This window comes from Canis lupus, chromosome 38, assembly GCF_048164855.1.
Source record: "Canis lupus baileyi chromosome 38, mCanLup2.hap1, whole genome shotgun sequence".
In the NCBI taxonomy this organism is placed as follows: Eukaryota; Metazoa; Chordata; class Mammalia; order Carnivora; family Canidae; genus Canis; species Canis lupus.
This window is the reverse complement of record NC_132875.1, coordinates 1171762-1184331: the sequence shown is the minus strand read 5'-3', so window position 1 is coordinate 1184331 and position 12570 is coordinate 1171762. Positions and strand designations below refer to the sequence as shown.

The 12570-nt window shown below is 63.3% G+C and overlaps 2 protein-coding genes across 3 annotated transcripts in view; both read right to left on the bottom strand.

Annotated features, from left to right (window-relative positions):
- Nucleotides 1-284: 284 nt before the first annotated feature.
- On the bottom strand, nt 285-2226 carry ACKR1 (atypical chemokine receptor 1 (Duffy blood group)). Its single transcript, XM_072814835.1, has 2 exons — nt 1631-2226; nt 285-1301 (listed from the first exon to the last, which is right to left on the bottom strand). The coding sequence occupies exons 1-2, from the start codon at nt 1652-1654 to the stop codon at nt 330-332; spliced, it is 996 nt and encodes a 331-aa protein (XP_072670936.1). The 5' UTR covers nt 1655-2226; the 3' UTR covers nt 285-329.
- Nucleotides 2227-3150: 924 nt separating this feature from the next.
- Nucleotides 3151-12570, bottom strand: part of CADM3 (cell adhesion molecule 3) — a 31392-nt gene continuing 21972 nt past the window's right edge. For both annotated transcript variants that reach the window (XM_072814834.1, XM_072814833.1), the window contains 5 exons: nt 12180-12350; nt 9987-10077; nt 9403-9572; nt 6873-6998; nt 3151-5372 (listed from right to left, as the gene is read on the bottom strand). In XM_072814834.1, the coding sequence (XP_072670935.1) occupies nt 5254-5372; nt 6873-6998; nt 9403-9572; nt 9987-10077; nt 12180-12350 (677 nt within the window). In that variant the 3' untranslated portion in view covers nt 3151-5253. The remainder of the gene's footprint in view (nt 5373-6872; nt 6999-9402; nt 9573-9986; nt 10078-12179; nt 12351-12570) is intronic.

Here is a 12570-nt window from a genome sequence, read left to right as displayed (position 1 = left end):
CTTCTGGAGCAGATAGTCTTCCTTCTTCATCTCTTCCAGTTTTTCAGGTGTAGCTACTCCCCTTATACCCTGCTGGCCCTGCACTTCCCCTTCGAGATGGCAGGGACCCCTCCCTCTAGAGAACATCTGCGCCCTGAGCAACTTTGTCCATCGTCCGCTCCCTCCCCAGGCCAGCTAGAGGAACAGATGCCGGCAGGGACGTCTGGCCTGAAATGTCTCTCTCTCTCTCCATTCTCCTTCCTCTCCCCTACGTCCCCGGATAAAATAAGAAACCACCAGCTTCATAAAGCAGCGTAGACTTTAATGCAGGTTGACAGGTGGGGAGAGAGCTAGGACTTGCCTCCCTGGGTGTGCAGAGGAGACGGCTGTCTTACCGGGAGAGGCAGGGAGGGCAGGGCTGTGCGAGCGGCCTGGTGGTAGAACAGGGCCAGGAGCAGGGGTGTGGCCACACAGTGCAGGATGGCCAGGGCTTCCGCCAGGTGCTGCAGCAGGTCCAGGGCCTGTTGGGCCAGGCATGTGGACAGTACCAAGGTCTTGGACCTCACCAGAAAGTCCAACCCCTGAGTCACCCCGTGAGGCCACCAGAAAACAAACCAGGCCCACAGGACATTAACCCAGGGACAGGGCCACCTGCCCAACATCTTCGTCAGCGCCTTGGCTCCTAACAAACCTAGTGGCAACACGGTGAAGAAGGCAAAACAGGCCAGAACGTGCAAGATCTGCAGAGACCGGTAGCCCTTGCTGAAGGACACGGAGCAGAATCCGCGGGAAGTGTCACTGGCTAGGGTGACCGGCAGCCCCAGGAGGACAGCCACGGCCCAGAGGCCCACACTGAGCCTCAGGGTGAGGTGTGGGACCCGGCCGGCACACAACTTGGGGCCCAGGCAGGCGTGGCACCCTATCAGCAGAGCCTGGGCCAAGGCCGAGCTGTACCAGACCAGGTGGGCCAGGTGGCACAGGGCTGCGCTCTGGACGCTGTTCAGGCCCGGCGCCAGGATGGGCACCACCACACTGAAGAGAGTGCTGCCCACGGCCAGCTGCACCAGGACGGGCCGGTCGGGGCAGACCTGCCAGTGGAAGAGAGGCCTGAGGAGCGCGAAGAGGACCACTCCCCCGGCGAGGATGCCCAGGGCGCTGGCGACGATGAAGAAGGGCAGCGAGGAGGCGTCCAGGAGGCCACAGGAGCGGCAGGGGGCAGCGGCGTCCATGTCGCTGTAGTTGTAGTTCAGCTCGTAGGACTCATTAAACTCATCCCAAAAGTCGTCCTTGAAGATGAGGTCCGTAGAGGCCTCATCCGCCGCCTGGAGGACAGCCCCAGAGGGGACAGTCAGGTCACCCGCTTACCCCACTGAAGAGCCCCTGGGGAGGAGGGGAGGCTGGCCCGGAGGAGTGGGCGCGGCAGGGACCGCGGGGCAGCACCGCCAGGGGCCCTGGGAGCCTGAGCGGGAAGAGCGGGGACGGGGCTGGACCAGACTCTGATTGCAGGACAGGCTCGGGGCGTGGGCGCCAGGGGCCTGCGTGGCAGTGGGAGGACCATGACCCGGACCCAAGGCACCAGAGAGAAGGGGAGAGGCACGGCGGTGCGGAGGCCCAGGGGCAGACGGAAGGGGGGGCGCGGCCCCGCACCTACCTGCTGCTGCAGACAGTTCCCCATGGCCCGGGAGCTCAGGGCAGGCCTGGGGCTGCGAGCGTCCTGCCGGTGGCTGCGGCTCCGAGATAAGTGCCGGGGGCTAATGAAGGCCACCAGTTCTGGGCAGGGCCCTGGGACCGGCGGGGGGAGCCGGGCATTCAGGAAGCCTTCGCCCCACGCCCATGGCCTGCCCACGCCTCGGGCCCACGATGGGGCACCAGCCCCGCGCTTCCTGTTTGCGAAGGATTCCTGGGGGGACCTGCCCTCGGGAAAGGAAGAAGGCGGCCAGCGAGAGCCGCTGTTTTCCCCGAAGGTGGAAAGGGAGGCCCCGGGGCCTGGGGGTTTCCAGCAAGGACTGAATCTTCAAGCAGGAGGAAGGAAGGGAGGTCGGGGGTGACTTGTGAGACAGAGATAAGCGCGGTGCTGGGAAGGCGGAGGGAAGGGGCCGCCGGACTCTCACAGAGTCTCCATCCCCTTGAACCGGATCCAAGGAGAGGGAGCTCCAGGGCGACCTGTCTGCGGGAGCGGGTGCGAGCAGGCCAGAGGCCGGCCCTGTGTGTGGCTGTGCGTCGTGTGCACACCCCCCAGGGCCAGGGGTGGGCGGGTGTCCGGGGGGGGGTGCTGGGGGCAGCCGCGGAGGCTGCATAATGAAGCTCCCCCGGGAGCCCCAGGGGCGCAGGGCGAGCATTTTCCCGACCGCGCACAGCACGGGGCCTGCGTGAAGCAGGCTCAGGGGGACCATGGGACAGCACACTTTGACATGGGCCGGCGGCCTGCGGGGTACAGCGCGCTCGCGTGTCCGTTGGGAGACAGAAAGGCCATGGGGCTCTCCGCCCGCCTGGAATCTCAGCCACGCCGCCTCCTTCGGGGCCGGGGCCCTCTGGCTGCGCGGGCCCCGGGCCAACGCCTCTGCTCTTCTGGGGCCCCTTGCCCTCCCTCCCGGTCTCTCTGCTTCTCCGTGATGTCTGCTGTTACTCCCAGAGGTGGGGAGACCCCCGGGGCTTTGGGAAGAGCGGGTGAGGGGACACGGCTTCATGCCCACGAGGCATGGGGCGTTGTCCACTCGGTTCACCAAGACACTGTCCCGCCCTTATGCAGGGGTGCACAGGCCGGGACGCACAGACACACGAGGCGCAGCACCCATCATCCAGAGTCCAGCTCCAGGGTCGGTTCAACGTGAGCGAGCGAGTGACACAGTGGCTCTGGGGGGCGGGGGGCTGCCCTGCAGCGGGGTCGGCCGTGTCTCTGCCTCTACCTCCACCTACCCGGGCTCAGCCGGCACAGGGCAGCGGGGCGCGGGTAGGTGCCCCCCACCCTGAACACGCTGGGAAAAGTGAGGACCCGGCCGTAGGGGGTGACCCCCTTCTCTCCCCGAGCGTGGGGGGGGGTTCTGTGGTTTCCCAACAGAGATGCCCTTGGGAGAGGGGGTGGCAAGGTGCACAGCAGGTGCGCGGATGCCAGGCGGGGGCGAGACACGCACACGGCCCACGGGGGCAAGAGCAGCAAGAAGGAGGCAGCCGGACGACACGGATAATCCAGATATATTGAGGGTGGCCCCTCTGAGATTAGCACAGGAGAGTTAGAAAGATTATAAAGATACACGACCCCCTCCCTGCTCCCCCCACAGACAGACGCACACAGCACAACGCCCCGCCCCCGCCCCCGTACAAATATGGCTTCTGTGTAATATGGACAGAGTGGTTCAGCTCAGAGAGGAAAGGTCGTTTTCCCAAAAGCGGGTGCTGGGAGACGGGGAGCCGCCAGGCCGGGGGCCCTTGCTGCCTTACTGCTGTGGGGGGGCCGGGCTGAGGTGGGGGGGCCTGGGGCGCCCAAGGGCCCTCCGCAGCGGCCTGGAGACCCGTGAGGGTGTTACCTGAACTGAGGGGCGGTGGGCGGGCGGGGAGGACGTGCTGGGGGGTGAGCGGCCCTGGGAGGGGGGACAACCTCGTCTCCACGGCAACGAAGGAAGACAAAATCATAGGCAGGGACAGAGGTGGGACAGACTGAGGTGTGGCTCCCCGCCCCGCGCCCCGCCCTGCCGCCCAGGGTGCACCCAAGCCCCGCCGGCCGTCCAGGGGGCACCCAGCCCTGCCATCCAGGGTGTGCAGCCCTGCTGCCCAAGGTGCACCCAAGCCCTGCTGTCCAGGGTGCGCCCAAGCCCTGCCATCCAGGGAGCACCCAGCCCTGCCGCCCACGGTGCACCCAAGCCCTGCTGTTCACGGAGCGCCCAGCCCTGCCGCCCAGGGTGCCTAACCCTGCCATCCAGGGAGCACCCAGCTCTGCCGCCCAGGGCGCGCACTATGGGGAAGGCAGGGACACGGCCCTCCCAGGGTCAGCGCCAGGGACAGGCCTGAGGGGTGCATAGCAAACATTGCAGCACTGACTCTGTGGCTCTGAGCAGAGAAATCGAGGCAGGGGCGGATGCTCTGTGTTTTCGGGAGAGACAAGGTGGTCAGCTGAGCAAAACACGTCTGGGGACTGTCTCTTGCACGACGGGCGGGTGGGAGCCACGGCGCAGGGGAGGTAGGCAGCCGGGCCGGGACCCCACGCCCCAAGCCCTCCTGTGCCCTTACATCCCCCCGCCCCCCGCAGGCCCAGGCCCTCCCTCTGGTCGCACACACACGTGCACATACACACAGACACCAGCACGGACACGGTACCCACGCACTCACACGGTTCACATTACTCCCCTCGTTTGGGCAGGAAACAGCTCAGCGCAGTGAAGCTCCGTTTAGTATTTTTGTTGTTATGTCTGCCTGGCTGCTGAGGGGTCGGGACGGTTCGGGACGGGGTCGGGGCACAGGCAGCACGAGACGGGACGAGGGGATGCCGTGCGACGGTGGGGCTGGTGGGAGCCAGGGCCGCTGGAGCTGGAGCTCAGAGGGGCTGCCTGGCTCTGCTCCCCGCCCAGGGCCTGGCTTCCTCCGCTGTGGGGCGCAGGGGTCACGGCCATGTTCCAAGCCCCCCAGCCTTCCCCAGCAGGGCGACCCCGCTCAGGGGCCTGCGTCCTCCCGGGGTGGAAGCCCTGGGCCCCTGCATGGCTGCCCTCCAGCTGCAGGTGGTGCGGCCTCCGGGCCCCGCAGGTGGCAGAAGAGGGGGGACAGGGCGGCGCATAGCTCCAGGTGGGGGGCTAGCAGAGGGGACGCCCCCTCCAGCCTCTGCTCACGACCGCCCCGTTCCCCCACATTCCCCCAGAAGGCCAGGAAGCCGCTCTGTGGTCGAGGCTGGGGGGCCCACGCCGGCCCGGCTCCCGACCTCACCCCTCTGCCCTGGCTCTCCTCCTAACGCTCCAGGGGTTTTTGCTTTCCTCTCCCAGGGCCCCTGCCCCTCCAGCCTGGAGACGGATTTGATTTGGGATTGTTATAAAAATAATAATAACCCAAACGCAGAGAAGCCACGGAAAGGGCTGAGGGCAACCCTCCCTCCCTCCCGCCCTCCTCCCTCCCCATTCCAAACCGAGTACAAAACCGCACCCAAAGCAGACATTCTGTACAGGGGGGTCGGGGGGGCTGGGGAGCAAGCGGGAGGGGCGGCCCAGGGGTCGCTCTGTACAAGTCCAGGTTGGTGATGGCCCCAGCAGTGCCCGCGGGCCCCTGGGGGACGTAGCAGGTGGCTGGGCGCCTCTAGATGAAATATTCCTTCTTGTCGTCCCCGCCCGACTGCCCGCCTTCTGCATTGATGATGGCCGTGTCTGCGTCTGGGGCGTCGTCGGAGCCTTTGGCCTCGTGTGTCAGGTAGGTTCCTGGGGATGCACAAGCACCTCCTGTCACGGCCCGCCCCTCGGAGGCCCCGCCCCGCCCACCGGGAGGCCCCGCCCACCGGGAGGCCCCACCCACCGGGAGGCCCCGCCCACCGGGGCCCCGCCCACCGGGAAGGCCCCGCCCCCAGGAGGCCCCGCCCACCGGAGGCCCCGCCCACCAGGAGGCCCCGCCCATCAGGAGCACCGCCCCTCGGAACCCAACCCCTGGGAGGTCTACACCCCTCCGAGGCCCCGCCCCTCGGAAGACCCCGCCCCTCGGAGGCCCCGCCCCCAGAAGACCCCGCCCCTCGGAAGCACCGCCCCTCAGAGGCCCCGCCCCTCCGAAGACCCCGCCCCTAGGAGGCCCCGCCCCCAAAAGACCCGGCCCATCGGAAGCACGGCCCCTCGGAACCCCACCCCTGGGAGGCCCCGCCCCTGAGAGGCCCCGCCCCCGAAGACCCCGCCCTCTGGGGGCTGCCCCTCGGAGGCCCCGCCCCTCGGAAGGCCCCGCCCCGCCCACCACACCTGCTCCCGCCCTCCCCCCACGGACCCAATCTGCATCTTGGGGCCAGCATCCATCACCTGGCACACCTCATGGATGAATGAATGACTGCTGCCCTTAATTAGACTCCCAGGTATGAAACAGGGAAAAAAAATCTGTGTATGTGTGCATCTGTGCATGTGTATACACACGTGTACATATGAGTATAGGTGCACCTGTGTTCTGCATGTGCGTACATGCACGTGTGCGAGTCACGTATGTGTAGACGTACCTGTGTATATGTGTACACGTGAGTACATACACGCACGTGTGTGCTCACAGGCATGTGTGTGCACCTGTGTGCATGTCTGCACCTGGGTGTATAAGCATGTATGTGCACCTGTGTATGTGTGTGCATCTGCGTATGTGCACACACGAGGAGTACATGTGCCCATAGGCGTGTATGTGTCTGTGTGCGCATGTGTGTATGTGTGTATACAGGAAGACAATGAACCCATGATCCTGCCAATGACGGCGTAGTACGTGCGGGGGCACGAGGGCACCGGGCTGGGAGTATATGCATGTGCCTGTGTGTGTACATGTGTGCCTCCCTATGAGCATACATGTACATGTGAGTACGTGCGTGCCCGCGCACACACACCCTAGATGGGCACGGGGAAGCTGCAGGTCAGCCCCTGAGCGGGCCGCTGAGACCCGGGCGAGAGCGTCTGTGAGGAGAGCGGGCAGGCGGCATGCAGGAGAGGAGAGGGCTGGTGGGGACAAGGGGCCAGGCAGGGGATCAAAGGACAAAGAGATGAGAAAGGAAGCGGGGCAGGAAGTGGTGGGACCAAGTGGCCTTGGGGTAGGTCGCCACCTAAGGCAGGAGCCCCCGGAGGCAGAGGGGTGATCGCCAGCGATGGGGCGCAGGGCGGCCTGGGGGGGCCTTCGCGCGGTGCTGGCTCCCGCTGCCTCCCCCACACCCAAGGGCCAACCCGGGCTCCGGGCTCCCCGCGGCCTCTGACCTTTGTGCCGGATCAAGTAGTGGCCGAGGAAGATGAGCAGGATGAGCAGCAGGAAGACGATGAACGCCACGATCCCGCCGATGATGGCGTGGTAGGTGCTGGAGGACGAGGGCACCGGGCTGGGGTCTGCAGGGAGGGGGCACAGTCAGACCTGGGCCGCCCTGTCTTAGGGCGCCTCCGGCCTGGCAGGGACCACGGGGCCGGGGGACACGGGGAGGGCCGGCAGGCGGAGGGCCGGCGTCTGCAAGAGTCATCATTGGAAACAAAACCACGTAGCCGTGAAGAAAAGGGACAATCTGCCTACACTGGGCCCTTTAACCTGTGCCCGCGGCAGTGAAGCTTGGGTCAAAGTTCATCCCTCTGACACCCACGTCGCCTCCCGTCCTTGTACTTTCAGGGCTTGCAGACTACTCCTTCCGGCTCCCCAGGCCCATTTGCCATTCAGAGCTGGCCTCTCCGGGGTGGGGGGCGCCCCAACCTATTCCCTGTCTCCCCGAGACCAGATGGGGGGGCAGTGAAACCCCGATGAAGCCAAGAATCGGGAACCCGGATGGCACCTCACAGAAGGTCGTGCACTGTGGACGCCGGGTAAAGAGCATTGCTGCTTCTTGGCGGAGGAGTTTGGGGTTCCAACTAAATCTCAGTCCTCCGGGATGCATCCTCCGGGAGGCCTGGGCTCCAGCTTCACGTAAGCCCCACCATCCAGAGGTTTGTGGGCAACGCAGAGACGCCCTCCATGGGGGTGCCTCCACCCCCCTCCTACCCACTCTGTGCTTCCTCCCGGAGGAAGCGGAGACATCGGATGAGAGAACCCGCCCCCCACGGCGGCACCTATGGGGGCTGGATGCTCAGAGCACACGCCGGGCCAGGCGCGCTAAGGACAGCACCAGCCTCGTCGGAGTCCCAAATGCCCGAGGAGACAGTGCCCAGGCCCAGGACACGGTCCCGATGTGTCCAAAATCACATTAGCCGGAGCCGTGACTCTCCCACCCACGGGAGCACTACTGTTTTCCCACAGACTCAGCTCGAGTCCTGATGCCTCACCGACTCCTTATATATTTTGTCGTTCCTACCTTATGTCTCCTCAAGCTTGACTGGGCCAGCTTTTTTGGTTCCTTGCCTGTCTACGCCTAATTTGAAAAGAAAACATTTATGTTCTGGTTTTTTTATGCTCCGCTTGGGCGGGAGGGAGAGGGTGAGCCTGGGGGCACCGTGATACGATGGGGTGGCTGTGAGGGTGTCACATGGAAAGAAGCAGGGGGAGGTCACCCCTGTCCTTCTCCCAGGCTGTAGGTGACACACAGTCCACATTAAAAAAAAAAAAAAAAATTCATCCAGGATAATTGTTCCAGGGGCTCTGCAAACGGAAATGCCTTAGAAGAACGCGGCTTCCCGTGGCCCCAATGACCTCTGGGGTCCTTCTCTGTTGGAACTCCGTTTTTATTCCTTCCAGGCGGGTGGGATCAGGACTGCTTAGCAGACTCCTGGAAGGAGGTGCACGACCTCCTCCTACCACCGGGTGTCAGCACTGGAAGGAGATGCGGTCAGACAGGCCTGGGGCACGGGGAGGCGGGCCAGCGGGAGACCAGCCGGCTGACACTGGAGCTCAGTGCGTTGCCGTTGCTGCCGGCACCCTGCAAGAGCTCTGCTGGTGGTGCTGAGGCAGCTCTCACAAGCTGAGGCCTGTCCCCGGAGTCAGAATCACCCCGTCTGCACAAACACCCTGGTCCTGAGGTCTCAGGTCTCTCACCCACGGGAGGCCTGAGTGCCATCAGCTCACCGATCTAATGGACATTTACAATATGGGAGCTGCTGCTGTTCCCCCCGACAATGCATTTTTCTTAATCTGAGCTTGTAAGGTTTTCTGGAAGGACCCCACGGCCACTGGGATCCTCAAAAATTCTGCAAACTCTCCAACAGAGGGACCTCTGGGCCAGCCTGTCTCTGCTCCTGAGTCTGGGTGTTGCAACCACACCGTTGGGAAGAACTTCAGGGAAGAAGCGTCACTAGGGTCTCCAGAAGATATGGGGTCAGAGGAAATGCCCTGAGTGTGTCTCAGCATAGTACGAACGTAAACGTATCTCTGAGTTCTCCCTGGACCACCGCACTGTGCCCAAGCTCTGCAGACAGGAGGTGACGGCGGCAGCACGTGTCCCGTGGTGGTCACGGGAGAAGCCGCCCTGAGACAGCCCACTGGAAAGGGAGAACCCCGCACCTGCCCTGGAAAGACTCTGGAGCCTCTCCAAACGGCTGGAGTTCTTGCCGCCTGGTGAGTGCGGGGGCGGGAGGACGGCGTCAAGGGACCACCAGAGCCAAGCAAAGGCCGATGACAGCCTGCCACTCTGCTGATGTTTTCCACATCACACATTCCAGAGTGGACCTAGAGCCCAAGGCCCAGGCCCTCCCGTGGTGGGCTCTCGTCTCCTCACTTGTCCCCCAGGCACAGCCAGCGGTGCTCTCAGGAGATGGAGACACAGAGCGTGGGGTGGCCAGAGAGGGCGAGGGGGACGCGGAGGGCTGGGGGGCTCACCGTTCACGTTGAGCGTGTAGTAAGCCTTGTAGCTGCCCATGTTGCTGGTGGCCGTGCAGCCGTAGGTCCCGCTGTCGCTCTTGTTGAGGAAGGGGAAGATCAGGGCGCTCTCCTGGGTCATCTTTAGTGGGGGCACGCTGCCCTCCTTCTCCCACAGGTACTGCTGGGGGCTGTGGAGGTAGAGAAACCACACGTGTTTGGGAGAGAGCCGGCCAGGGGACTGAAGAGAGACAAGAAACAACTGGGCGCAGGAAGTCAAGGATGGTTCAATGCAGGCTCAAGGAGTACAGGGGCACCGCACGAGCTGCTTGGGGGGTGAGCTCTTGGGGTTCAACTTGAGGATGAAGGCCATTTCCTAACTTGTGTCTGATTATGAGTCGATGGTTCCTACGGGGACCTCAGGGGCAGCCAGGGAGGGTCCCCCTTCTGCTGCTTTGCAGGAGAAACAGTCGGGGGACGGATGGTGCCCAACAGGGTCGGGGAAAGTGAGAGGCTGACGGTAGGGAGCAGAGAAGGAGGCTCTGAGGGAGGACCACGGTCTAAGGTAAGGAGGAGTGTCAGGGCCAGGAGGCAGGTCTTCTTACACGGGATTGCCACGACCCTCACAGTGTAGCAACAGCTTCTGGCCCTCGCGGGGATGTGGGGGGTCTGGCCTGATCTTCGCCGTCGGTGTGTCTGTGGAGAAGCAAATGGTGTCAGTGCAAAAACTGCCACACCATCTAGGAGAGGCCCGCAATCCCGCCACCATCCAGAGGTGCGTTATGGCTTCTTCCCCTAGATGTCTCAAGAGCTTGCGGGGCTGGGGACAGAGACCTCCGCCCACTACCTCTCTCTAGCAAAGTCCACTACTGCTACTCAACACGCGTGGGATTCGAGCTGCAACTTCGTAGAGGTCCGATTTCTGAAGATCTGTCTCGGGTGGGGACCTAAAGGATGTCCCAACGGAGAGCGCAGAAAGGGTCCTTGGCTCACCTGTGCCTACCCCATACCTGGGCCTTAATACGCATTTTTGATAGAACCAGCGAATGGGCACTGGACCATCTACTGAGCTCGCAATCTCTCAATCCTCTCTGCTCCACCCGGGAGCTTAGCTGGAAGCAACACTTGAGCACAAAGAATCCGTTTGGGTGGCGAGTCCAGAAGCCAAGTAAGAGCTTCCCGACAGCAAGAGAGAGGGGTCATATTTTGGCTGCAAAAAGGCACTGACACAATCTAGATGAGTTCGGTGAAGGAATAATGGCATCTGCCACCGGTGCCAAAGGGCTGCTCGGAGGCTCGGTCCAGATGGCCGCGTGGAACAATACAACCAGATGCCGGTTTAGAACAACAGATAAAGAGGCCGAGCTTCCCCTCAGGACAGAGCCAACCTTAACAGCCAGCTAATGAACGTGTTTCTGTCAGATGAAACGGGACGAAGAGAATCAGGCCAGGTGAGCATACGGGTGTCTCAGGGCCCCTCGGCCGTGTGAACCTCCAGCACGGCGCCTGGAGAACAGCATCTGTTGACTGACTGCTGATCGCAGTGGGGCCTAGAGAGTCCGTGCAGGTGGTCTGCTCCCAGACGGAGAAGTCCACGGGGTTCGGGCCCAGGGCCAGACACCCCACGCTCATAACCAGTGAGCAGCGAAACACCTCACAGCGACGCAGGACTCTGAAGTCTGCAAAGTTCTTTCATAGGTGTCTCTCCCTTGGCCCTCAAGCTAACTCCAGGAGGAGACGGCAAGCCTTGGGGGGAGAGGCCCCGCTGGTCAGCGGTGTCCCCGCAGCTGGGATTGCGTCGCCCGCCTCCACTTGAGAGACGTCAAGTGGGCGGTGACCCCGCCCCACGCCCGCCTCCCCTTCAGGTGTCAGCCACGGGCCAGTGACTGATTTAGGGAGCGCCAGGGTGGCTCCTGGGTCTCTATAAAGAAGACTAAGTGCTCGAGTTATTTTAGGGAAAGGCCCAGCCTCCAGGTCAGTTAGGACAAGAAATGCACTAGTTGACAACTCCCTACCTTCTCTCCCTTTGTACTTTCTTTTCTTTCTTTTTTTTTTTTTTTGGCTCCCCCTCTCAGGAAATTTACAGATTTCCGTAGGTGAGGCTGAAATTTTCCAGGGCAGATCCCACAGAGCGACCAGGACCCCTGGAAGGGCTCCGAGGAGTGGCCGCGACGGTGGCCGTTTCCGGTGAGAACCCCCAGGACGCTCGCAGAGGCCTGCAGGGAGAAGCTGGGATCCTCACAGCACGGCGGTCGGTCCAGCAGGACGCCGTGCCCACGGCCACGTCCCCCTTCTCGTGGAGCACACGGAGAGCCGAGCGCGCGGGTCAAGCCACTTTCCCAACCTCAAGCAGCCCGTGAGGGGCGGGGGCAGGGGCGAGGGCGGCACCTGCACCTCCTGACTCCTGGCGTCTCCAGCCACCCAACGGTTGACCATCTAGCGGCGTGACCCTGGCCTAGCTCAGGCCTTGGTAAACTTGCCCCGGGGCCAAACCCTGCCAGCTTCGTGTTGTTGTAAATAAAGTTTTATTGGAACACAGCCATGCCAGCTCGTCCACACACCCTTGACGGCTATCTTCCGGCCGCAAGAGCAGAGTTAGGTAGTTCAGAGACCACGTGACCCCCCAAAGCCTGAAGAATGTGCCCTCGGGCCCCTCAGGGGAAGGCTCCTGAGCCTCCGGTCCAGGGCCGTCAGCCCCCGTTTCATGGCTTGTCTGCCTCACGGATGGACGGGGACTCCCCCCCCCCCCCGCCCCATCTCATACCTGATTCTTCTTCACCCCCAAGCCCACGACCTACATAGAACTTCGATGCGTTGAGAGGTGGATCTGTCGGCCCCCTTTAGAGATTCGTGGTTCACAGAGCATACGATGTCCGCCCCGTCGTCCTCCCGGGAGACCTGGAACGTCACTGAGCTGCTCACGGTGAAGGTCTTACCGTTGGGATCTTCCTGAACGCGGGTCGGTTCTCCTGGAGCGCAGAACAGACGCTTGCACGCGCATACACACGGACACGCAGTGAGCCCGGACGTGCGGGTACAGCGCGGGCCCCACGGCACGCGTCACACGGCCGGTTGCAACTCAGGCAAACTTAGAAAGTCACAAAGCGGTAAGCCCTCCCGCGCACTCACACGAGCGTGCACACGGTATCTGCCCTCCTTCTGCACCATGCTGATGTGCACGGACGCGGA

What these genes read in the sequence shown, in the direction of transcription:
- ACKR1 (XM_072814835.1), bottom strand. Translation starts at nt 1,654, where the DNA reads ATGGGGAACTGTCTGCAGCAGCAG. An exon ending in GGAACTGTCTGCAGCAGCAG is followed by an intron (nt 1,302 to 1,630) that starts GTAGGTGCGGGG and finishes GCTGTCCTCCAG; the next exon opens with GCGGCGGATGAGGCCTCTAC.